Source organism: Gouania willdenowi, chromosome 21, assembly GCF_900634775.1.
Source record: "Gouania willdenowi chromosome 21, fGouWil2.1, whole genome shotgun sequence".
Lineage (NCBI taxonomy): Eukaryota > Metazoa > Chordata > Actinopteri > Blenniiformes > Gobiesocidae > Gouania > Gouania willdenowi.
In genome coordinates this window covers 4,364,771-4,391,014 of record NC_041064.1, presented here as the reverse complement: position 1 = coordinate 4,391,014, position 26,244 = coordinate 4,364,771, and the positions used below count along the sequence as shown (strand labels likewise).

At 35.4% G+C, this 26,244-nt stretch overlaps 1 protein-coding gene across 5 annotated transcripts in view; it reads left to right on the top strand.

Annotated features, from left to right (window-relative positions):
- Positions 1 to 10,907: 10,907 nt before the first annotated feature.
- The window catches only part of pard3bb (par-3 family cell polarity regulator beta b), a 257,492-nt gene continuing 242,155 nt past the window's right edge, over positions 10,908 to 26,244 (top strand). For 3 of the 5 annotated variants that reach the window (XR_003672664.1, XM_028436420.1, XM_028436417.1), the window contains exon 1: positions 10,908 to 11,815. Coding sequence is in view for 4 of the 5 variants with exons in the window: in XM_028436420.1 (XP_028292221.1) it covers positions 11,699 to 11,815 (117 nt within the window). In the remaining variant the exon portion in view is untranslated. The remainder of the gene's footprint in view (positions 11,816 to 26,244) is intronic. The other 2 variants (XM_028436419.1, XM_028436418.1) reach the window with 2 other exon arrangements.

Sequence of the window (26,244 nt, the reverse complement as noted above, 5' to 3'; positions counted from 1 at the left end):
TGGAGTTTATGCTCTTATTTTGAAATGTGTGTGTTCATTCTATCTTCAACAATGCACCAACATCTGATCAACTCACTGAAGTTTTTTGGGTTACAGTTCTAAATGAGTGTATCAAGAACTTTGCAAAGAATAGTTTACCTATTATGCAATACAACTATTTCAGCATGTGAACATTTGACAGATTATTTTATTTATAAAAGGGACAATACATTTTAATAAACGCAATGTGTAAATCTCCCAGTTTATTTTCACAATTTACGTTTCTCCAACTGCTTAAAAGTAGAGATGAATATTTTTTTGTGCAAAGGTACAAACAAATTTCAGATGCTCCATCCACATTAGTGCAAAAATAATAAATATTACAGAATATTATAAATAATATACAATTTAAAGCAGACATGGGCAACAGGTGACCCACAAGTCCATAAACACATAAACGACATAAGAAAACATACAAAAAGAGAGAAAAATTAAAATGACAACAAAAAATTACACAAAATGAGAGAATAATAAAAAGAATGGCATCAAAAGTACACAACATGACAAAAGTACAACAAAACGACAACAAAAGCAAAAAAAAACAACATAAGAACATACACAATGAGAAAAAAATATATAAATGACCAAATATACAAAATTACATCAACAATACACAAAATCGCAACAAAAACACACAAAACGACATTAAAAATAAAATGCCAACAAATAATATTACAAATGAGAGTAAATTATATAGCACGACATCAAAAATACACAGAAATGACAACAAAAATGACATAAAATGTGAGTAAAATATACAAAACGACATTAAAAAAAAACATACAAATGAGAGACGAAAATAAACATTACATCAAAAATACACAAGATCATAACAGAAATACACAAACACACAAAACAACATACAAATTATACACAATGAGAGAAAAGATAAAATGGCAACACATTAAAGTAAAATATAAAATTAGAGTAAAACTCACAAAAAGACACCAAACATACCCCAAAAATGACTCAAAAAACACTCAAAACGACATTTTAAAAGCATCTTTAAAAACGATAATACAGAATCTGCATAAAATGTCACTTTTCACAGAATGCAAAAGGAAAGGATGTTTAAACAATGAACAATTTCCAGTTTATTAGACAGTATGACAATAACATCCAGGGAAGAAGTGACTTCTTGTACACTGTTTATGACCCTCTGTCTCTGTGCAGTTGTCTTTGTTTTCAGCTGTTTATGGCGTCCCATGTGTATTCAGAAGATCTTTGTTCCCATATTTTCCATTTTCAGAAACATTAGATAAAACAGCAGCAAATTAAATTCTGTTGTGACAGTCACTCTATGTAATTTCCCATTTTCCACAACAATTGAGTGCCTATGAATTACCATAATGGAGTGTAATCAAATATTTTGATGGAGTTTTAACAAACGGAAGTGGGACTAACATCTTATAAGCATTCACAGTGTTTTTATGTTTTTAAATGTATTTGTTTTTTTACACACAAACAACAGTAAACCTTTAGATCAGAAATGGGAAACTTCTATCACAGCGGGGGCCACAAAAATGTGTTTATTTGATCAAAAAGCCACATTATCAACATTCATGTCAGCATTTAGAATAATGACCAATCTGAGTGTTTTTACACAGGAAAGAAAGAAAGAAAGAGTTTTTGTAGTAATTTTGTGTGTTTTTCTGTCATTCTGTGTATGTTTGTTGTTATCTTGCTTGTTATGATTGCATTTTGTGCATTTCTGTTGTCCTTTTGTGTATTTTTCCTGTAAAATGTATGTTTTTTTTTTTTAAGTCACATTTTCTATTTATGCTGTTATTTAGCATTTTTCTTGAGTAATTTTTGTGTATTTCTGGGTTTACGGAATCATTTTTTGTCTTTTTTTTCTACTTCTGTTGTCATCTTCTTTATTTTTGTTTTTTTTTTGAGTCATTTCGTGTATTTTCGTTGTCGTCTCATGTTATTTTGAGTCATTTTGTATTTCTGGTCTCGTTTTATTCATTTTTGTAGTAGTTTTGTGTGTTTTTGGATTAATTTCTGTTTTTCTTGTCTTTTACCTTATTTTTCTGCAATATTGTAATTCTTTGTATATTTCTTATGTATTCTGACTTTTGTTTTGTGTATTTTTTTGTTATTTGTACTTTGGGGGCCACATGTGGCCCTCGGGGCCACCAGTTGCCCATGTCTGCTTTAGATTCTCTGAAAATGCTCAAAATCACTTGTTCCAGGATAGATTTGAACATCTTTTTGCAGTTTGTTTCCACAGATTAATGTAATCCAACTTGATTCTGTGACATCGGTGCTGAATGGACACACAAAAACAACACACACGCATACAACACACACACTCGCCCATTGCCACATCTAATAGGTTTCTAAAGCTGTCAGAATAATCTCTGCTTGTTATACACACATAATTAGTTTGAGAGGAGATTTCTATGAATGTAGTATCAATTATTTCCTTCTCTCGCTTCATTATCTTCCTCGGGGACAGGTGGATTTGGTTGCCACCGACATTTTTGACGTGACAGCGTGTTAATTGAGCTATTACCAATAGTGTGTGTGTGTGAACGTGTGAAAGCAGAAGAAAGTTTCATACGGCGTCGTGTGTGAATTCTTCGTCCAGCGTTCACTGATTGTTTGATGTGTGAAACGCTAAAAGCTCATGGCAGGAGTGAATTTATTAACACACGTGGAAAAAAAAAATGTCCTCATCACTCATTAAGGGAGCTTTTAAAATGGTGTGGTGCTGTTTTTTGATAATGGATGTAAGACCAAGGAGATGTTATTACGTTAGCTTTTACTGCTAATGCTGATAATATCATCATTTATGGTGCTAAATTTCTGTATTTATTTTCTTTTTGTGAGATTGCTTTCTTTTGTGTGTTCTTGTCTGGTTTCACAAGCTAAATGCAACACATTTTTTTAATAATGCACTATAATAAGCTCGAAGCTTATTCTATTCTATAGTTTTAAGAGAGACATTAGTCTGTTCTTCAAGAGGTAAAAGTAATGGATTACAAGTAGTCACGTGACTGTAATGCAGTTGATTTTATGGGTACCTGTCCTTTTTTGAGTATATTTCTAAATCAGTCATATTACTTAATAGTACCTAAATACGTTTCAAACGAAGTAAAGTAATTCTTTACATTTCTACACCCAACCGTTACTGACTAAATTATTCTTTTTTGTGCTAATTTTTTTTTATTACTATGGCAATACTTAGATTGTTTTTTATTGTATTTGGCAGTTGGAAAATTGCCAAATACAATAAAAATACAATAAAATACAATATTTGCATTTCTCGAAGAAAATACAATAATAAAAAATACAATAAAACATACAATAAGAGTTCTTTTTTTTTTTTTTTCCGCAACTCCTTTGTCGTGGAACTCCTCCTGGGCTATTAATGCAGCACTAATGACATGTATGTCATATCAGAGAGGCAATGTCAAGGATGTGCAGTTGACCTTTTTTGGAGTCAAAATGTCAAGGTAAAGGTCAAGGTCGTGTCACACGTCAAAAACCTATATTTTCCATATCTCTATGAATATTTATCGTACAAGTTTGATGCTTACATTTCTGCAAAGCTCATCACAAGTGGAGTATTTTATTTCATTACACTAAAGCTGTACGACCTACCGGTAAAAAGATCGGTAGGGGTCAAAATTCATGACGTCACAAAAAAAAATTGAGAAACAGTGCTCAGATTGGTACCATTGAACAACACTTCCTTTCAATGTGTGACCTTGACCTTCGCTCAAGGTCATATTTAAGGTCAAGGTCAGTCTTCTGTTTTTCCTGCATTATTACTTTCAATATAATTAGTAAAAAGAACTAATTTGTCAACAAATCCAGATACAGGTTGTCATTTTTGCCAATTATTTATTTTTTTTTAAATAATTGTAAGTTTTAACAAACTTTTTATTTTATACAGATTACATAGAGTATTTCTCACATTGGCAGGGTGTAATAACGTATCTCAAGCTCACCTTACATGCAAATTTCCTACAATATTTATAAAAACTTATCTTTAGATTTCCATGCGGCAGCTTTTTCTATTTCTCTTACCCTGTTTTCTATTAAAACATTGCTTTTGTAATATTTTATTTTATTATATATATATTTTTATTTTGATCACAGAAAACATACTGTGTACTGAAGGTGTTGTAAAATATGTATTTATTATATTTTTATGATTTATCGAATCATGGAAATCCAATGAATCGATTACATTTTTGTTAAAAAAGTCAAAGTTTTCGGTTGAAAATCGATAATACTTCATGTCATGTTATTATCCATGTATGTTATCATACATTAAACAGTCATACTAGTTTCCATTGCAGGACTTTTATATGAAACATGAAACTAAAACAGATTTAAGATACACAGTGACGTGACCTTCATGGACTTTTTGACTAAAGATCAATTAATCTCATGAAAACAGACTGAGATAGTTAATCAGTCCTAAAGATCTTAAAAGCTTAAAGGAAGACGTTAAAGTAGAGTTTAGTTTCCACAGTGTGACGTTAACTGATGAGATCAGCACCTTATGACGAAGGAGCAGTTTGTACGTGTCTGTGACCCCTAGAGCTTGGTCTATACCAGTATATACTCCTAAAAGGGTCACCCATACTAAATTACACTCAGGGTAGAGGTCAGACATAGATTGATCCCATTGGTTCTTCAGGTAACAAGTTATTACATAAAGCAGAACAATATCAGTACGAGAGGCTGTGGCCACACCTTTACCCTCAACATTATACTAAATATATACGTGACAACTATACATGTGAGTAATTACATTTATAAGTTGTTAAAACAGGAAATTTGGGCCAAGAAAACAGAAAAACAACGACTTTTTGTTGACAGGAATGTAAGTATTTAACATGAGCATTGTTATGTTAACAAAATCATAAAGTCTCATTAAGATCTAAATTTAATGCATTATTTTTAACCAAGTCTGGTTCAGAAATTATCATTGAAATAACTTCTAAACTTCCAGTTAATTAACATGTTTTCCTTTTATCACATGATTGCACTTTAGATGATCTTTTCTAAAGCTGAGTATTAAAACTCACACAAATACACAAAATGAGAGTAAAATATACTAAATGGCATCAAAAATACACAAAATGAAGACAAAAAAATGACCTAAAAAACCTAAACAATGAGATAAATATAGAATGACAACAAAAATACACAAAAAGACAACAAAAACACTCAGAAATGACTCCAAAAACACAAATGGACAACATAAATACACAAAATGAGAAAATAACTCCCATAGAGAGTCTATGGTATAGAGATAATATAAAAAGATTGAGTACGTGAGAAATACCAGGATGTATATTATATGGGGACATTTTTTAAGTATGCACGGTGGGCACACTCGTCATACTCAACCATCCCATGATGCATTGCGAGCTGAATGTAAAATGGTCCTGGGACCGGCTTCAAGCTAAAAATCAAAAATCCCCTTTTCAGAATAAAACCATATGTTCTTGTCTTCCATTAGTTTTTTTTTTTTTGCTTTTTTGTAAATAGGGCTCTTGTTTTGAATTTTACTGATTGTATCCTGTTTGTATACTGTTTATTCGCACAATAATAATAAAAGAAAATATATGGAATCTCCAGAATCTCCAAAATGTTGGAATGAAATTTGTCTACGTGAGTTTATGGAACAAATGAGCACATGTTGATATTCTACTTGGTCACTTTCTTACTTAATGTTTTCAGAAATTTCAAAGTAAAGGTGGAGAATCAACAGAGATATTTAGTCTCAGTGTGATTCAGGTTTTTCTCCTCGTCGGTTCCAAATGCATCTTGGGAAACTTGGAAGTGTACTTCAGTGGGAACGCTCACCATACTTAGATAGTAGACATTATATACTCATTTAGTTTGTTGTGCATAGTACGGAGTGTGACATTTACAACACAGTCATTGACTTTTACATCACAATCAATGCAGCCAATCATAGCGTAATTATCTAACTTCACTTCCTGTTTGCTACAGTATCTGTGTTACCAAGTCATAAAAATGAATGAATACATAAAAAGTGAGTAAATGTATTTTAAGAAACAAAGTGAAGAACTAAAACCCAATCCTACTCTCTTTATGTCCCATCTTTTGTGTTTTTCATCCATGTTCCATTGATCTGAGAACACGTCTCTGGCTAATGTCGCTCGCCTCACACCTGCACCCAATATTGTTTGATTTTGTCGCACTGGGCTTTTTTTTATATTCTCTTCTCCACGTTTTCTCTGGAGCAGAGCGTGTTCTGGGGCATTGATTGTTAGCTGGTGACTGAGTGCACCTGGCCCCTCAGCAGGGGACCATTCACACACTAGCATGTTCCCCATTGCTCCCAGCAGCTCGTAATGGACGAGACACGGCACGGAGCATTGCTAAGGTTAACTTTACAAGCATATGTGGGGAGGTGGGAGATGGACAGCATATGGATCTGTGTGTGCGTGTGCGTGCGTGCGTGTGTGTGTGGTTAACAAATCCTGAGCACTCTCATTTTTTAAAGCCTGTCTATGAACATATGTTCAATACGTTATGAATACAGCCTGTGTGTGTGTGTGTGTGTGTGCGTGCGTGTGGAGTAAATCACTGATTCTACCAAGAAATAAGTGAAAATCCAAGGCATTGGTATATTCTTGTTATTAGAGAATAAGAATATTTGATCCAACATTTAATATATTATTTCCATTGATTGGTTTTACTTTTGGGTCAATGACATAACACTTAAATATTCTGTCCAACTGCATTTTTTTAGTTTAAAAATATGTTTTAAATGCATAAAAAGACACCAAATATGCAGTAACTTAGTATATATGTGCTTTTTTCCTTTAAAATGTCAATTACTGAATTACTTCTGTAATTTATTCTGCTATTCAAAGTGTCAACATATGTTGTGCTGACCTTTCAAATTTCTCTAACTCTTTTCATATCCATTTTATGGCCTATTTTAGTTATTTCATAATCCTGTATAAGATTTCAAAGTATTTCTATTTTTATTTCTATCGTAACATTCATGCAAACCTTACCCGATGAGGCTGATTTTATGAAATATCATGCGGTAAAAATCCTTATACATCATTGACCCTTTTACAACATAAGTCAAGCTTCACAAACTTGCAAGAAAGTTTAAAAACCTCATGTCAATGACATCATTGGGAAAATATGAGATGGATGGAAAAAGCATGTGATTCCCTTCAGACTTGGACACTGGCCCAAATTCTTAGAATGCACACTGGGATTTTTCACTTGAGTGAAACACTAGTCGTGCTGTCAAGCTAACAGGCTAACGCATTCAGTCATAGGCTGTGTTGGAAATGTCACACTCTGTACTGTACAGCAGCGATTCTCAACTGGTCTGTCGGGACCCAAAAGTGGGTCGAGGACCTTTACTGGGAGGGTCGCGGACAGCTGGTCAAAAAATAAATAAATACTTGATATCTCTCATATTGGACTTGTCTTTTATTTTGAAGGACACTTTTTTGACAGGCATGCTGTGAACTGCATGTTGCACAGGAAAATATATAGATTTACGTTTTTAAACAATAATAATAAAATATAAGTGTGTGTGCGTGTGTGTTTTCAACAGCTATTTTTGAAAAACTACATTTGGTTGGTTGAATTAAAAAAAAAAAAGAAAAAAAAAAAAAAGGGTCGCGATTTAATGACGATGTGGGTCCGAGGGTGAGACCAGTTGAGAACCGCTGCTGTACAGTATATACTGTCTACTATATACTAATAGTATGATTAGAATGATGAGCAATCCGTGTATCATTCGTTCATTCGTTTTCTGTTTTGTGTGGTTTTTTTTGTTGTTGTCTTGTTCGTTGTGAAGCATTCTGTGCATTTCTGTAGTCCTTTTGTGTATTTTTCCTGTAAAATATATGTTTTTGGAGTCATAATGTGTATTTGTGTTGCCATTTTGCATTTTTTTGAGTAATTTTTGTGTATTTCCGTTGTCGTTTTGCTTGTTTGTTAGTACTCTTGTTAGTTTGTGGAGTCATTTTTAGTGTTTTTCTTGTTTTTTTTGTGTACTATTGTTGTCATTTTGTATATTTTCCTGAGTAATTTTGTGTATTACTGTTGTTGTTTTGTTCATTTTTGTTGTAGTTTGTGTGTTTTTGGAGTCTTTTCTGTGTTTTTATCTTGTCTTTTACTGTATTTTCTTGCAATGTTGTAATTCTTTATATTTTTTTATGTATTTTGTGTAGTTTTCTGTCATTTTGTACATTTACTTTGGGGGCCTCATACAACTAGATCGAGAGCCGCATGTGGCCCCCAGGCCGCCAGTTGCCTATGTCTGGTATATTATAATAAAATAACATCTTCATCACATTTCAGAAATATGTGTGCCAAAAGATGATCCAAGTCCACTTGTAACTTTCTCATTTAAATCCCAGAAAGAAGAAGAAGAAAGAGGAAACATGGATGCATTCACAATGCTTCCCCTCCCCTGGGGTTCATTAGTAGCAATGGAATTCAGTGACCCAGAAACTAAACCAAGCCCAAATCAATTAGCAGCCGTGCATATGCTAATTACAGAGCCCAAGCCCCCACTCACAGGGAGGGGTTCCCCCTTTGAAGATCTGCCAACATGTTTAGTAAATACTATATTTTTTTGTCAGATGGAGGATTATGAAGCTGAAGTGTCAGACAGATAAGGATTCTCATGGTTCTTACCATCAAGTTGGAAGTCTAATATTTAATCTCATTATTACACTATAGTCTAAGTGGCGTCTCCTCCTCACTGCCAAGTTTGGCTTTTACAATAGTGATTTTTTTTTTAATGTTTAAATCAATATTACATTTTAATTTGATTTTAATTGTGACATGTGGCTTCAAACTGTGGCTATTGACTTTACAAAGGATCCATCTAAAGTCTATTGTAGATAAAACTGTGAAGTCTTCACCAGAAATGGTTTGTCTTTCAGATGAAGAAACTCTCTGATGGTATTAATATCTTTAATTATGCACCAGAAAGTCACAACAGTGTAACATGGCTCTTACAAGATCAACTTCATGGTTTGAAACCAATGCCAACAACACCATAATTTAATTAACTCTGGCTTCACACTCCTTAGCACAGACTAGCGTTCACTATCAAACTTTGTTATTCACTGTGGAATGGCTTCTTACAGTTTCTGTTTATTTATTTTTAAAAAGTTGTCTAAATCCTTCTGATAAAACCTTAGTCGATGTTGTAATTCACAATAAAAGATGTAAAATAATCTCTTTGAATGATTATTTGCTTCAATTCTCCCCGGTTTAACCCTCGGAGCATCTTTGTGACCAAAAGTGACATTTTGGGTGTTTTTATTTGTTTGACTCTTAATATTCGGGTCATTTTAAAGGCGAGCTGTATGAAATGTTGCCAATATTGTTTTTATTTTTATTTGCTTAATTCCAAAGTCCTGTATAGAAAAAAAGATACTGTATTATGCATTATACTGACACTTAAGTAACCTCGTGACCAAATTTGCCCCTTTGACTCCCATTGTATTTTTCATTTATTGTAATCATGACATTATTATAATGCTTTTTCAATTAATACCTAATAGATCTAAGCCTCTACCTTCAAAATAAAGGGGAAATATGATTTAGATTAAATGACCCCCTACCAACCAGAGACCATCGCATAAAGTTTTAGGGAAATTTCAGTGAATATATACAGGTTTTACAAGGTGTACAAGTGTAATTTCTTCTTAAAAACTGTACTTGTGTCAAAATAATAATGCATTAAATTCAATTCTGCTGTCATTTAATGACATGGTCATGGCAGTAATATTTTCATCACAAATATTTCACTTTGACTCTCATTTTTTGGGAAATAGTGTATATTTAGTGTTTTTTGTGTTTTCATAATGAAAAGTCCATAAACATAAAAAGTGGTTTGAAATGTATAACACATTATACAGTATATCTATGAATTATATCTATGGATAGGTCTGAGGCAGTGGAAGTAAAAAAAAAGGAAAATAATTGAGTACATTTTTATGTGTATGTAAAATTAAAGGAATGCACAAGGGTCTAAGCATGTTCCATCCTCTGTTATATTTCCACAATCAATCAATAAAGTGTGAAAAATTGTTATAATAGAACCATTTAACAAAGGATGTTTGACATAAATACCATTCTACATGTTATGATTGATTATCAGACCATTGTGTCAGTATCATCAGTAGCAAACCAACTACAGTGAGGTGAGCACGAGTCATATTAAATCGTGACAATCAAAAAATAAATAAATAAATACATACATACATATATTTCACCTGGAAATGCATAACACTCCCAGAAGAAAACAAAGCTTGGGAAATACAAATAGCAAAGTTATTAATACAGCAACATTTACTGCATCGTGCCGAAAAGGCATTGAAATTTCATGGAGAAGTGGCAGAAATGGAAGTAAAAATGCATTAAAAGGAGCAAAAATATGGCAAGAAAAAGTGATGAAAATATGTTAAAATATGGCAAGTTTGGTGTAGTTACAGAAAGGGGCAAAATAAGCAAAACATAAGCTTAATTGTAAAAAAAAAAAAACCAAAAACATATTCTTAGTTTCTTGACGGCATCTGGTGACCCTGTCCCAGTGTCTCACGTCCCCAAATGGGGTCCCGACCCCAAGGATGAGAACTGAATCGATCAATGAGGCCTACACTATGTCTTTATCTGATAAAACATTATAGTCTCCAGCAGCTTCAGGTAAACTGTTATTTCATGAAAAACATTATCAAATATCTTGATTTTGAATGAAGAACTACTGTAGAAGTAATAAAATATTGTTGAATTCCCGCGTGCATGGCCTCTAACGTGAGCCGTAAATGGAGTACTGTCTCTTTAAGAAAGTGACAGTGTCTCGAGCAGCGGTGGTCAGGAACTGGTCAGGAACGGGCGGCTGTGGAGGAATCTAACTTTTTTTTTGTTTTGTTTTAAACACACGGTTCTCACCGTTACTTTTTCTGTTTACTCCTCACACCCACCTCCGGCCTTGTGACCCCGCGGGGCTGCCGGTGCCCTCCAACCCGCCTCCGTGGAAGCTAATCCCGCTTTGGGAGGAGGAAAGTGACGAAGGGGGGAAACTTTGTGGAGTGATGCCCGACCCAGCGCATCCCTTCCTCCCAAACTTCTGCTAATGTGGCTAACGTTAGCACCACGGCGCTCACTGGGATGAAGATGTGAGTTTGGAGAGACTTTTGTGGAAGCGATAAAGCCGTGAAAAGGACAGATAACGGTGGGGAAAGTCTTCAACAAACTCGGCTCTGGTTCCCAGCTGCTAGTTTCCACGATCAGGCTAATTATGTTAGCTTTGTGGAGCTAGCTGAGAGCCAGCCTGTAGGGTCTTCTAACTATTGTTATACCTACAGAGAAAGCACACCATAATACTTACATTTCATCTCATCAGCTCATAAAAAAAGAGAGAAGTGTAACTTCCTGTGATGAAGTGACAATTTAAATGACACCAGGATCCACTAATGCATTTAAAACAAACTCCATCATAAGTTAAATTGATTTAACATATTTCAAAGGACATTTTTTCTTCTTCATTTAAAAAAAAAAAAATGTTTTTATTTTTTGAATGATCATTGCATCACTTTAGATCCTTCCTCCATTGGGATGAATATTGCCCATCACACACACCCAAAGGTGCCACAACTTGGATGAAGTGATGAAGGTGACAGTAACCTTTGGACAGACCGGTGTGGTGGTTCCATGTAAACAGGGATGGACAGTGAGGGATCTGATCCAACAGGCCACACAGAGATACAGGAAACTACTGGAACAGGTAACACACACACATCTTAACACACAGTACACACAAATAGCCATGTCCCAATACAACTTTTTCATTTCAAATATGATTCCGATATTGCAGCCTTGCATATCGGCCGATACCGATATTGATCCGATATTAGCATGAGTCATACATACTTTACTTTTTTATTTTTTAATTCTTTAATAAAATAAAATGATAATTACTTATTTTGTAATATGAAATGTTTGCAAAGGCATGATCAAGTGATGTCACTCAAACAGAGAACAATAGTCAGTAACAGTAGGTAAGAGAAAAACTGACTCATTTATTGTTCATGTTAACCTTAAACATAAAATCTACAATTTAATAAAATGATATTCCTACACGACCGACATCACTTCTCCTTTTCCCAGTAGCGCCTCACACACGTCGTCGTTGTGATCATGTGGGCTCTGAGTGAGAGTGTGAAGGCTTATTGCTGCATTGCTGCCACCTATTTTGTTGGAGTGTGAACCACAGTTACCTATGGATAAAAGTTCTATCTATCTATATTATATATATATCGGTGATTTTAGATTCATTTTCTGGCTGATATCGGACCGATATCCGATATCAATATTGGATTGGGACATCCTTACACACAAATGTCCTAAGTTAACTATCCCCGGTCATTCAGGAATGTTGTCCCATTAAAGCACGAGAGCACATGTCAAACTCAAATCTAGAGCTGAGGTTCTCAACCTTGGCGTCACCATTTGCTTTGAAAGAAATCAATTTTCTTTTTCTGAACAATTTGAGCCCATTTCTGTGGTGGCCTAGAAGGGCCACACAACACAACACACCAACAAAAGTCATAATGGTAAAGAGTGGGGATTAATTTCAAAATATAATACTCCATACTGACCCTCCGGGGCCCGCAAAAGTCGAAACGCACAATTTTCGGCCCAAAAAAAAGTGTTAATTTTGTATAAAATGTGGTATCAGCGGACAGGTTTTATTCCCTGCAAGGCCGAATATGTGCTTGGTTTTCGGATAGAGTCTGAAACGGGCCCGCTGGAGGCCCCGGTGTCACCCACTGAGTGTACCTCCGTACTGAGATTGTAACCCTAACCCAATAAACAAATAAAACACGTGTCCGTTCACTTTGAAAACTAAAATAAACAAAAATTAAATATTTATATTTTAGCAAAATTCACAATCTGTCCGATGCGCACTCAGTACATGACACCAGAAGGTCGGTACGGGGTACTGTATTTTATTTTGAAAATAATCCCCCCTCTTTTCCGTTGTGACTTTTGTTGGTGTGTTGTGTTGTGTGGCCTTCTGGGCCACCGTACATATTTGCCTTTTTTTTTTTTTTACCATTTTTCTGCAACTACACCACTTTTTACCACTGAATATTGCATATGTTGACATAGGGCTGGACCAAAACTCATATCTGATATACGGTATAAATAAAGTCTTACCAGAAAGACAGTTCTGGGTTAAATTTGCTGATGGAAAATGCCACACTGACATCTATTAACAAAGAGCTGCACAATGTCTGTGATGTTTTTTCTCTTTTTACCACCAAAATTGGACAGCACATGTGAGTGAGTTCTGTAGTCTGGCCTGTTTAGGAGAAGGTCTGGGTTAAAAGCTAAAACGCACTCTGCGATCCATCAAAATGAGCTTTTTATGCTATTCTGAGAAGTAGAGAAAGCAGCGACTCCTAAAACCAGTATTTTAATACAAAATACAATAAGTTAGAAAATATATATATTCATATAGGCAAAATTGTAATTTTTTATATCGCCAAACCGAAATTTGATATATCTTGACTCTCGATATATTGCCCAGCTCTACAATGAACCCCTGGGGTTATGAACCGCTGTGTTAAACACTGTTGAAATTAAAGTGTGTGCAGGGTTGCAACGAAGCAGGAAATTTCAACAGGAAATTTAGGAAATGTTGAAAAATACTAGTGATGCACCGAAATTTGAAAATCCCAAAAATGGCCAAAAGTGCATTTTTGGTTTTCGTCCCGAAACACTTTTCTCACCGAAACAAGCCGACAGAAACAGGATGTTGTTGCTTGGTTTTTTCATTTTCGGTTTCTGCCAACAATTTTCATTTCAGTGCATCTATAATAAAATATATTGAAATATTTTTGTCCCGAACACACACGTAAGCCTGGCCTGATTATTCATTGTTTTATTCACCTAAAACGCTTTTAATTTTAATAAGTGTTTTTATATAAGTGATTATTTTGTGTAACACATATTTATTGTGTGTCTTGACCCATGACGGACCCTGAGACTGACTTAACGAACCCTGGGGTTTGAACAAAGCCATGTTAAGAACCACTGTGCTAAGCTCTGGAATTTCAGAAACATTCAAAATGTAAACTTTTCATAGGAATTATTACTGAAATTAACCTTAAATTTGGAGAAAGACGGGAAAATATTTTTATTTTAAGTAAGTATTTTATGACTGTTGAATTTCCCCCTGAAGTCATAAAAGAAATAATGAAAAAGCTTGGTCATTTCTGCATAATTAAGGCAGTGCATGATTTCACATCCCTAGAGTCTTGGTGAAATTAGACAAAGGCATGGAGGTCCAGCTCTCTATAATTGCTTGATAAAACATTAAAGGCACATCTGATATGGATTGTGTCGGTGCAGACGGGAGCAGCCACCAGTCATTTCCAATTTAGTTGTGAGTGTAAAATGTAAATGATTCCTTTCTGGCTGCTGTTGATTCCCTGCTCTGCTCTGAGGGCAGGAGCCCCCGTGACCTCACACAGTCAAATCTGCTCAGTGACTTGCTTCATATTGGCTCCATTATTCAACAGATAGCCTCAGCTCTAACTGAACGAGACGTTTCAAAGCTTTGTCAACGTGTGTAAGAGAGTTTTGTTTTATGTGAGACGTTAGCGTAGTAGTTGGCCATGCTTTTATTTATTTATTTATTTTCTACGTTCTAACTGTTCTAGCAGCAGAAACACGTTCACTTTTATACTGTTTAAATCAACTTTCCTGTAAGTGTTTATTTTCTCTTTGATTCACAATTGGCCGTTCAAGCTTTTATCAAAATTTCATCTTCCTCATTTTAGTAAAAGCTTCTGCTTCCTTTTCACTGAATATCTCTCACTCTTTAAATGCTTCTCTCTTCACCTGTTGATTTTTCTCTAGCTTCGTACACAAATAGCTAGACTTTTGATTCACTACTGCTCTGTTTGTAAATCTTTAAAGGTTTTGAATCCACTAATGTTTGCTGTTAGTTTTATCAGTTTAAGGCCCTGCGTCAGGAGATGAAAAACTTGTCTGAATAAACGAAACCTTAAATTAACGTACTGTTTAAAAACAAAAGAAAATGAATCTCGCTGGACCTATTATATAGAAGTCAAGTGAAACTTCAAAGGAACCATCAAAGGCGATCAGCAGAACTCCTCTGACGAAGACTGGCATTAGACAGTTGAAACATGTCAGGAGATAAAAATGTCCTAAAAAATCTTGTCTGAATAAACAAAACCTCAACTTAACATACTGTTAAAATAAAAGACAAAATGAATCTCGCTGGAACTATTAGCTTAAGACTGTGTTTACACAATTACATTTTGCTTCCGTTTTTGTTTCAAAAAAGTTCTGCATTCACACGGCAACATTTTCAAAACAACCTGTATACGTGAGACGGTGGGAAACGATGAGTTGTTTATGCATTTTAACATAATTTATTCTTGTGCCAGAGAAACAGGCATCCATTCACGTCCTCAGCATACATTTGTGCGTTTTTCTCGCTCTAATCCAACACATCACTGACCAATCACTGGCACATAGCTTTAAGTAGGAGTGCAGCACTGTGATTGGTCAGAATCTGGTCCAGGCAATGAAATAGTCTCTTCTGATCTCAGTGATGTGAAGTAAATCAACACGTCCCACTTCATTTGAAGTTTCATACATAAGACTGACGTTACACTGTCATTAGCATGAATAGGGTGTCATGAAGGCTGTCATTAATTGTTGTTCACTAAATTATGACAGCTTTGGAGCTATGTTGGCATTTTTTGGGTTAGGTGGAAGGATCTAGTGGATTTGGGTTGAGGTTAGGGTTAGAGTAATGCAGGGTTATGGTTAGGGTAACAAACAACACTTAATGACAGCCTTCATGACATCTTATTCATGCTAATGACAGGTGTCATGTCATAATAATGACAATGCAATGTCAGCCTTATGTATGAAACTTCAAGTACAGTGTTCCCATCAATACATGTTGGAGTAAGTTAAATTCCAAAGAGTGAGGCACACGAACAGTGTTCATGCCCGTGACACAGAAAGTGTCGGTTTTCTGTATATGCATAGACGGAGAGGGAAGCGTTTTCAAAAACTTCCACTCCAGAGCCGTTTTTTAATGCAACAAAACTTTTGCTTTTCACTTGAAAACGTTGATTTGTACACAGGGCTTAAATGGTTTCTTTACAAAAGAACCATTGTCTTTTCACTTCAAAACAAAAGGCTGAGGAGGTTTTTGTGCCAAGAAATATTGAATTCCATTTGAACAACTGTTTATTAACAGTTGTACCTGTAGAGCTGTGGGGATTGTGGTAGAGATCAAGTTGAACTTGTCCTGGCACATATTTTTGAAGAAGATGTTTGTAGTGCTCAGTCACTAACATCTTGTTGTTGGTACTTGATGATGGGGTCTTGAGCCCATGCCATGCTGGTTCAGTCTTTACGTACTAAGGTGACGTGTTCTACACGAGTGTGTCTGTGGTTCCTCCTCGTGCCGTGTTTGAGTGACGACCTGTGGCCACCTCGTCTGACAATCTGAAGCTTTGCGGGACAAAGCTCAGGTCTGTGAGTGGGCCTGTTCAATGATTCAGGAGTTTGAAGCAATTTGAAATAAGAAAAGCATAATTTTTGTGTTTTTGTAGGAGCCTTTTTCAGTAAGGCAGAGAAATGATGAATTTAATCAAAGCAGCACGATGCAGCTGTGCACTATTGTGTGTCTACTCAGTTGGCAGCCCCTAATTGATTTCCCTCCGTTCTTACACCATGGTGAAGTATTCTGCAGGGCAGGCGTCAATGTTTGATGGAGTGTCGGTAAACTCACCTGACTGGCATTTTGAGTCAAAAGGGACTCAGATTTTACCTTTTAAATATTTCCACAATTCCGTTTCAGACTTTACCCATTTCAATGTCAGTTTATTAATTTTTAATTTTTAATTCTCCAAAACATGCCAAACATGCTTAGTTAGGTTATTATTTCTATATTTATATGCTTCAGATGATATTGTCCCCAAATATGCATATTTTTGTGGGCTTAATTTTTAATGAATTACTAAATAGAGAAAAACTGTTTATAGAATGGGAATTCTGCACCTACCGTCCTACAGTCCTTACAATAAGGGTGTAAGAAAAAATCTGTTTGGCGATATATCACGACATGATCGTAAATCATGTTGTGATATATCGCCAATCATGGTTTTGAACAAAAAATAAATAAATCTTGGTATTTGTTATCATAATGGTGAAATACGACATAAATCTTGATATTTTTAACTCGGTCTTACCAGAAAGACACTTCTGGGTTAAATTCGCTGATGCAAAGTTCATCAAACACAGGCACATTTATTAACAAACAGGGTGCAACAATATGTTCCACTTTTGGCTTTATCCTCCCTATAAGGGACAGCAATGTGTGAGTGAGTTCTGCAGTGTGGCTTGTTTATGGGAAGGTCTCAGCAATCCATCAAACTGAATATTTCATGCTGAATGAAACGACTCCTAAAATGAGTATTTTAATACAAAATAAATTACAGAATAAAAATATATCTTTCCAGGCGATATTTAAATTTTCTATCTCACCAAAATAGAAATCTTGCTATATTGCCCAGGCCTAGGAAAACCATGAACATGATTTCATAGGGTTATTGGTTAAAATAATTCATAAATATTAGTCAAGATTGCTGATCTTTGATGCATGCCACTAGTTTTGGTCTTTGAAATAGTCACTTAGAAAATCACAGGTATATAATAACTGCATCCACAAGTTACTTTGTGTATGAAATGCGCTATACAAAAAAATTGCCTTGCCTACAGTCATTTTCTTGGCCAAGACTTGCTGATGCTGTAAAGCTATGCAGAAATTTGTTGGCAGCCTCTTTACCACAGTATTAAAAATTAGCAAATAGTGCTTGAATCTGTGCCAAGTACCCTTTAAAAAAGAAAAAGGGGGCACTAAGGGCTCTGGAAAAGCTTTTGAGCTAGTGCAAGACAAGACCTAAGTTGGCAACATTGGTGATGGGCCAAAGTAAAATTGCCACCACTTAATTCTTGTATCCGTTTGAAGCGTCCCACAAAAAAAAAAAAAAAAAAACGAATGTGGTGGGTTGGCATTTTAAAAAGGTAGAGACCAGGGTTGGAGTCAATTATAATTGTAATTGCGTAGTTGATAATTAATTACAATTATGGCATATTTGTATTTGGCAATTGAAAATTTCCAAATACATTGTCATTGTAGGAGTTCTTATTATTTTTCTTCCACAACTCCTATGTCATGGAACTCCTCCTAGGCTATTAATGCAGTGCTAATGACACTTATGTCATCACATAGGGGCAATGTCACAGATGTGCATTCAACCTTTTTTGCTGCCAAAATGTCATGGTCGCGTCAAGTGTCAAAAACCAACATTTTCCGTATTTCTGCAAATATGTATTGTACAAGTTTGATGCTTACATTTATGAAAAGATCATCTCAAGTGGAGTATTTTATTTGATTGGACCGAAGCTGTATGACCTATCAGTAAAAAGATCAGTAGGGGTTAAAGTTCATGACATCATAAAAAAAAAAATGTTCTCCCTATATCTGGCCACAAATTGAGATACAGTGCTCAGACTGGTACCATTGAAACAACATTGCTATTAAAGTGTGACCTTGACCTTCTCTCAAGGTCATCTTTAAGGTCAAGGTCAGTCTTCTGTTTTTGCTGCATTTTGACTTTCAATTTATTTAGTAAAAAGAACAACACAAAGGGACATTACTCAACAACAAAATACACACAATAAGATGTCTTTCACATGAAGAATTCTATTTGCCAATTTTTAGTTGCCAATTACATATTCGCTTTAATACAGGTCTTGCGTAGAATTGTAATTGTAATTTTTCAATCTTTTGCTGTCGTAAAACTGGAGCGTAATGTTACAGTTCTACACATATGTAGTTAATAATTAATAAAATATGTTTCAGATCAAGCTTTCCCACATTTTTACCATTTAAAAAAAAAAAAAGAAATCTCTGGCTATACTGACACAAAAAAGGCCCAGACGCCCACATTTTAAATGTTAAAACCTATATCTTCATTGATTAGGAAGCCGAACAAGGCAACCAATCGATAGGAAAGTATTTAGATGATAGATAATTGTTTTTAGTGTATTTTACAGCTGATTTAGGATCCGTTATCGTAAGAGATGCTAACAGAAAGCTAACACAAGAGTAAGGTTAACTTTTATTAGGTTATTTATTTCAGAAATGTGATGAATTAGAATTGACTTTCTGAGGATAAAGAATAATTGTAATTTAGTTGCAATTGGAAAAAATGCTGGTAATTGTAATTTAATTGTTTTTGTAACTGAAAAATGTAATTGACCCCCAACCCTGGAGGAGAATTCTCTCTTATTGGGTGTTCTGGTTTGCATCGTTACCTGTAAGCCAGATGCGGGGACAAAATCATGTTATTTTCCCTTTATTCACTGCAAATCGACAAAAAATAGCTTTGAAATGTTTCGCAAAAACACCCATACATGATGCAATAATATAATTTTTCAATAAGAGTGCATTAAACAGTCATTTATATACCCTTAGTGCATTAATTATGTCTTTCAGGGATAAAAGACTTGCAAACTTCCCACGTGCGTCACTAAAACTGTTGCCGATGGACAGGAACGATGTGTTCTGGTCTTTTCTCCCTCCTATCTCATCTTTTGTTTTCTTTCACCTTTCTCTCTCTCAGCCTCCCATAGCTTTGTCAGCACCTCTCGGACATCTCCCTAAGCTTAGGCGTTAGAAAAATACGGACCTGTTTGTAATAAGTCTCCTTACTTTTCTTCCCCTCACTCAATCAGTTTTGCAGCACTAGTCGGTTTTAGTGTGTAATTATAGATGTTAATGTATTTCAGGATTAGAAAAGCAGGAATTTTGTGCGTTGCCAAGGCTGTCCACTGTCCAGTCCCTAATCTGATGCACACACACACACACACACATCAGTGTTTATTAGAATATATTTTTAAACTGCCACTGTTAGCTTATTTTCCTCTCTCACTCTTATTTAAAGTATGTTGTGTTTGCATTAAAACTATCTAGATATCGTGTGTATTCCTGTGTGCATGCTCCTTAGCCAACTGACTATGGCAGTGCTATTTATCAGCTGCTTTGTTGGGAGTTCCCACAGTGGTACTTAAGGGGAGCCAGTGCTAGTTAAGGGCATTAAAGCTGTTTAAGAGCTCTTTAAAGGAGTTACAGTGCTAAGGATGTAGTTTCAACATGACAAATGGTGACATTTAATTTTTTCATGCTGTTTGCACTTTTCTCCTGGTAACAAATTCAGCCACTCTCAGTTCCAGACTCCTATCTCCTCCTTAACTAGTAAAGGTTACATAGAAGAGTCTTTCATTTACAACACAACATAAGAAGCGCACGTTGCACGCTGCGCACTACGCATGCGTAGGGAGACTGATAAGCTATCTCTCGAGTATTCCACACCGTGGTTATCGACCGCGGTGATTACCATGGTAATTAAAACATAAACGGTAACCTTCACCATCTGACATTTTACCGTGGTTTATCGTTATACCAGTAACCGTTACATCCCTAATCGTGACATGTGAATTGTATCGTATTGTCAGATTCATGGCAATGCACACCCCTAGTCGTGACAAGGTACAATGATCACCAGTTCAGCTAATACACTATCAGCTAACCCTGTCTTTGAACCAGAGCCTTTTCACATGTAAATGCATAATACAACAATAATATTAATAATAACCTGAACCACTTCTTCATCCCAACACATTAAAAACACACTTCAGTTGAAGCTCTGCATTCATCTGTACATGATCACCTCTCAAACCTTAACACGTAGCGCGAGAGAAAACCTGAAGGAAATGTGGAACATTGTTTATTGGAAGGAGTTAATGTAAACTAAACATGAATATGAGTAAACACATTAGAAATACTAAAGTTTAAAAACTGTCACTAGTAGTTTCTAAATGGGAAATTGTTATTAAGAGTTTAAATAAATACAAATATCAAATGTAGATTAATTAGCTTTTGCTAGGGGAAGTTTGTTATGCTAATAGGTGCACCTTAATGATTTTTAAATTAAGATCTTCTTTTGAATAAACTGCATTTTAAAGTGGTCACATTGAGGAGTTAATATTAATGTGAAGCATACATTGTGGGAGGAAACAAAAGAAAAAGAAAGATCCCTGATATACACACCGGTGATGTCAGCAGTGAGGAAATTAAAAAAGCCTTTGGTTGAAATCAGACCAAAGACAATGAATGTGCAGTAATAAGATCAGTCTGATAGCAGAGGCAGCAGGAGGAAGAGGTGGGAGAGAAAGACAGCACTTGGTTTTCATGGGGAGTTGCCAGGAAGTTATTAGCTTATTGACTGACTGCTTAATTAGCTTTGGCCAAACAACAGTGTTTGTGGTCCTCTTCATACGGGCAGTGTTTTCTCATTACTGTGCATGTGCAAGTCTGTATTATTTATTTATTTCAGGAATTGTTTATCATTACTCCGTCAGTCACACCTTCAGCTGCATGGACCTATTATCATGTTCGAATAAGATGCAAATGATTAGGCCCTCAAAAAGATGTGATAAATAGAGCTGGTCTTATTTTAATCTGTTTTCAGATATCAGAATACCTGCCACAAATAGTAATTTCCACTGTAAGGAATACCTGATTTAGAAGTGTTGGACATGTCAATTCTTCTCCTTCTACTTGTTGATGTTCTTCTTGTCCTTCTAATTCTTGTTCTTCATCTTCTTGTGCTTCTTGTTCTTCTAAAGCTTGTTTTTCTTGTTATTCATCTTTCTATTCTTCTTCCTGTCCTTCTAGTTGTTGTTGTTGTTTTTCTTCTTGTCCTTCTAGTTCTTGTTCTTGTTGTTGTTCTACTTCTTGTCCTTCTAGTTCTTGTTGTTGTTCTACTTCTTGTCCTTCTAGTTGTTGTTGTTCTTCTTCTACTTGTCCTTCTAGTTCTTGTTGTTCTTCTTGTTCTTGTTCTTCTTCTTCTTGTTCTTCTTCTTCTAGTTCTAGTTCTTCTTCTTCTTCTTCTCGTTCTCGTTCTAGTTCTAGTTCTTCTTCTAGTTCTCGTTCTAGTTCTTCTTCTTCTAGTTCTTCTTCTTCTTCTAGTTCTTCTTCTTCTAGTTCTACTTCTTCTAGTTCTACTTCTTCTTCTAGTTCTACTTCTTCTTCTTCTTCTAGTTCTACTTCTTCTTCTTCCACTTCTAGTTCTTCTTCTTCTTCTTCTTCTAGTTGTTGTTGTTCTTGTCCTTCTAGTCCTTGTTTTTTTCATCTTCTTGAGCTGGTTTTTCTTGCTCAGGAGCAAACCTGTGTATAAATGTACAGATGTGATATTTTGTATACATATCTTGTCACTTCATAAATTGTTCACATAAGAGAGACTCAATCAGTCATCATTCTTCTGTTCTTTGTAAAAACTCAAACACTTGTTTGTTCAAACATTGGGTCAAGTGTTGAAACGGCGCGTCACAAAGCCAGTCACCCGTATGTACTGTTATTGTATTGTACTGTGTGCTTGTGTAAAGAACGATTCCGATGTGTATAAAATGGCTGCGGTTTTATGAGTCTGTAGTAGTTTGCTGATGGGGCGTGACCACACAAGCACACAACAGTGTGAAAAATCCAGGCTTCATGCCAAACTTCAGGCTTTGCCAGCAAGGTAGGAGAAACAAGCATTTGTATGGAGTTACACCATAGGAATATAGAATTTTAAGCAAGCAAGCAATCAAGCTTCAATTCTTTAACCCAATCTGATTGCCATGGCTCCTAAATAATTCTACTTTAAATGACCTAAACAATAATGGCACGGATAAAACCTGACGGTGCACATTCATTCCAAATCTAAGTCAACATCTAGGACAAAAACCCCTACTGTTGACAGATAACAGCTCAGTCAGCTGTAGATATCTCACCACATACCAAAAACATCTAACAGTGGTTTCACTGTGACCTGATAACTAACTGTAGTCCATGACATTTCAATTTTCTACTCAGAAATCACCCAAAGCTATCTGCTCCTGTGACAACTAATAACAGTATTAAGTGATTATCTCCTTGAGTTTAGATTAGATCTGTTTACAGCTCGTAACTTTAATCTTACTCTATCGTAACGCTCAAGGTTTTTACACGACTTGGCTTGTGATGAGATCATTGTGCTCGCTGTTCTTATTGCCTTGAATTTCGAGCTTTGTGTAGCTATGTGAATTTCATACTGTGGAAAGAACCAGGATGAAAATGGTTTGTTACTAATGGCAGCAAGTATTTTTTTCGTGGCGTTAACTGGAATCAAACATCAAAAATACCATCATGGGTTTGCTGTGGCCAGTTCTACACTCAACGATAAACAGGTTATTGTGGTAGTTTTGGAGTAAACATCTTAACCAGAACATTAGGTTTTGCTTACATTTGTCTTATCTTTCTTGTCATAGTATCCCCTCATCAGGGGTCATACCGGATATGCCTTGTTTAGTCTGCTTCCGTTCCAGGGAAAGTGCACTTGTTTTGTTCTGAACACCCCCTCAGACTGTGGCTCAAATCAAGGTTAAAAGTGAACATGAAAAGTTTTAAAACAGCTCACTGGCAGACATGGATAGTAAAGAGGAGCAGGCGCTTGTGGATGCTTGTAGAAACAAATGGAAATTACAATATTAAGAAAATGACGGTGCCACACAGAGATGAAACTTCAGCACCAGTAAATGAAGGTCCATTACTCACTGAGGGAAATTTAGTGTGATTGTTGTAAACAAGCGGGTCCTGGCCAATCTATTAGCTGTTTTTTTTTTTTTTAATTCTTTGCGCAGTTTTTTTATTCTGACGTCTGCTCGATTCAAGTGACTCCACCCAAAATGAGTTTTCCTGTGATTTAACTGATCCAAATTGAGGTTATTAACATTCCCTGGCTGATTGTGCAGAGTCCCTATCCTGTAGTGAACTTTGATTACAAGCTCTATTAAAACATTGTCTCATACTAGAGGCTCAGATCATGAAAAGTGGGGCCCTATTTTTCCAAATTTCGTTTTCCTCATAAATTTTTTTAATTCTGATTTTTTTAAAGAAATATTTATCTTTTTTTTTTTTCAGAAGACATTACTTTTTAACTCCTGTGAAGAAACAAAATACAACAAAGTCATCTAACGACGCTCAAACGTTATTTTGCGTCACACACATCTCTGGCGGAATTTGCATCCTCGGAATTACAATAATATCCTCTTCTCCTCTGATGCAGCTGTAGAAGATGCAGTAACGGCTCCGGGAACGTCTAAAGTAGTTACTACACACATTATTGTGTTGTCTGTGGTAATAAATAAAGATTGTATTAAGGAAAATGTGAAGAAAAACACTACACAAAATGTAAATAAAGAAGAAAGTAAAAGAAAAATGGCGGGAGCTAATGCTAACGTGGCCACAGAAGCAACTATGTTGATGAAAATGGCTGCTCTATCAGTTGTATTTCAAGGAATAAAACTGCTCAGAAAAGTACTACAACTGGTACAGTTTCCCTTTAAATATCATCTTAGTCCAATTTAAATACAGTGGGGGGGAAAAAAACCATACCTTTTTATCTAAAGTTCTTTTTAAACTACATTTAAAATTATACCATTGTGCAAACATCTTTATTGGAATGTTCTATTGAAATACTAGCCTCATTCCATGTTATAAAATTGCCAGTGCATTACAAGAGAATGATATCTTCAAATAAATATCAATCACTGAATTGTAATCATTAAGCTTACTGTATATCACGTTTTCCTAAAACTGTGTGGAAAAGAAAAGACCAGCTTGTATCAAATGTTAATGACTGATTCAGTCCAAATACCATTGTTACACTGTTGAGGAACTCCAAGGCTAGCTGCTGCTGGTGTATCCCCCTTCTGTTCCCATGGAGATATTAACTAGCTATGAACAAAGAACCGCCAACGTCTAAAGCTCTGAAAACAAAACAAACTGTAAAGGACAGGGAAGGAGAAGTCTGTCATGTTGCATGAAAAGTTCTGAAAACAATATGATTGATATTGCTTCAGGGAAAATAAAAACTGCCAAAAAACAAGGAAATAAAAGCAAAGTGAGCTCAATGTTTTTAAATCTCCTTCTCATACATCTGGCCTGGGTGTCAGCCAACGCTGGGTTACAATAGAGTCAGCAAAGCCCAGATGGAAGTGAGAGCAGAGGAAAACAATACAAACCACATGGTTACAATAGTATGTAACAATGTTTGCTTTGGAAAGGACGAGTCCAGGGCAGGATTAAACTTGGGGTCGGTTATTTTCCCTAAATATACCAACACAAAAATGTCTTTGTTAGCTGTAAACATGTGCTCGTGACTAAAGGGTACTAATTATATCAGTTGTCTGATCAACCACTGATAGCCTACTTATGATCTTCTATACATCAACCATTACATTCAGTATTTCATGCATTTGAGCATTTTTTTTCATACAAATTAGGGCTGCAAAATGACAATCATGATTATTTTGATCAATGTTATCACAATTATTTATCATATTAGGGAAACACGTGTTTTATTTCACTACTTTTAAACAAAACAATGTGTACAGTTTACAGTGCAAAATTCAGCTTTAAAATGGAATTAAAATAAAAAGTTATTTAAAAAAAATCAACCCAAAAATGTAAAACTTACCAAAGGCTAACTGAATAAATACACTATTAGAGTGCAGAGCCCGTATTTTAAATGTAAATATTGCCAGCGATTGGGTTAAATTAATCGTGGCAACCAAAATTGTGATCATGCTTAATATTTTATTAATTGTACAGCCCTAATACCAATAGAAATGACAAAAAAAACGCAATCAAATTCAAAATAATCTCAGACATTTTGCACAAAAACCTTTAAAACCCAAGAGAACAAGAACAGTCAGTGCCCAAACCTCCGCCAAGCGCCAAATATAATCTGAATGAATGATCCTGATCACAGTGCGATGATCATTCACGCTTTAAATGCTTGGGTGAATCTTTATCCTCATTTTATAATGCTACAGTAGGGTCAAATATATGGGCAGCCCCATTTTTTTAAATTTTTTTAAAATCAGTATTAAATGCACAATCTGGATCCGATGTGGATGAAAAACTCAGTGGGTCAATGGAAGAACCAACCTGACATAACTGAGTCTGATTTCATAAAGATCTGTCAATTATGAACCGAGATATGAGTT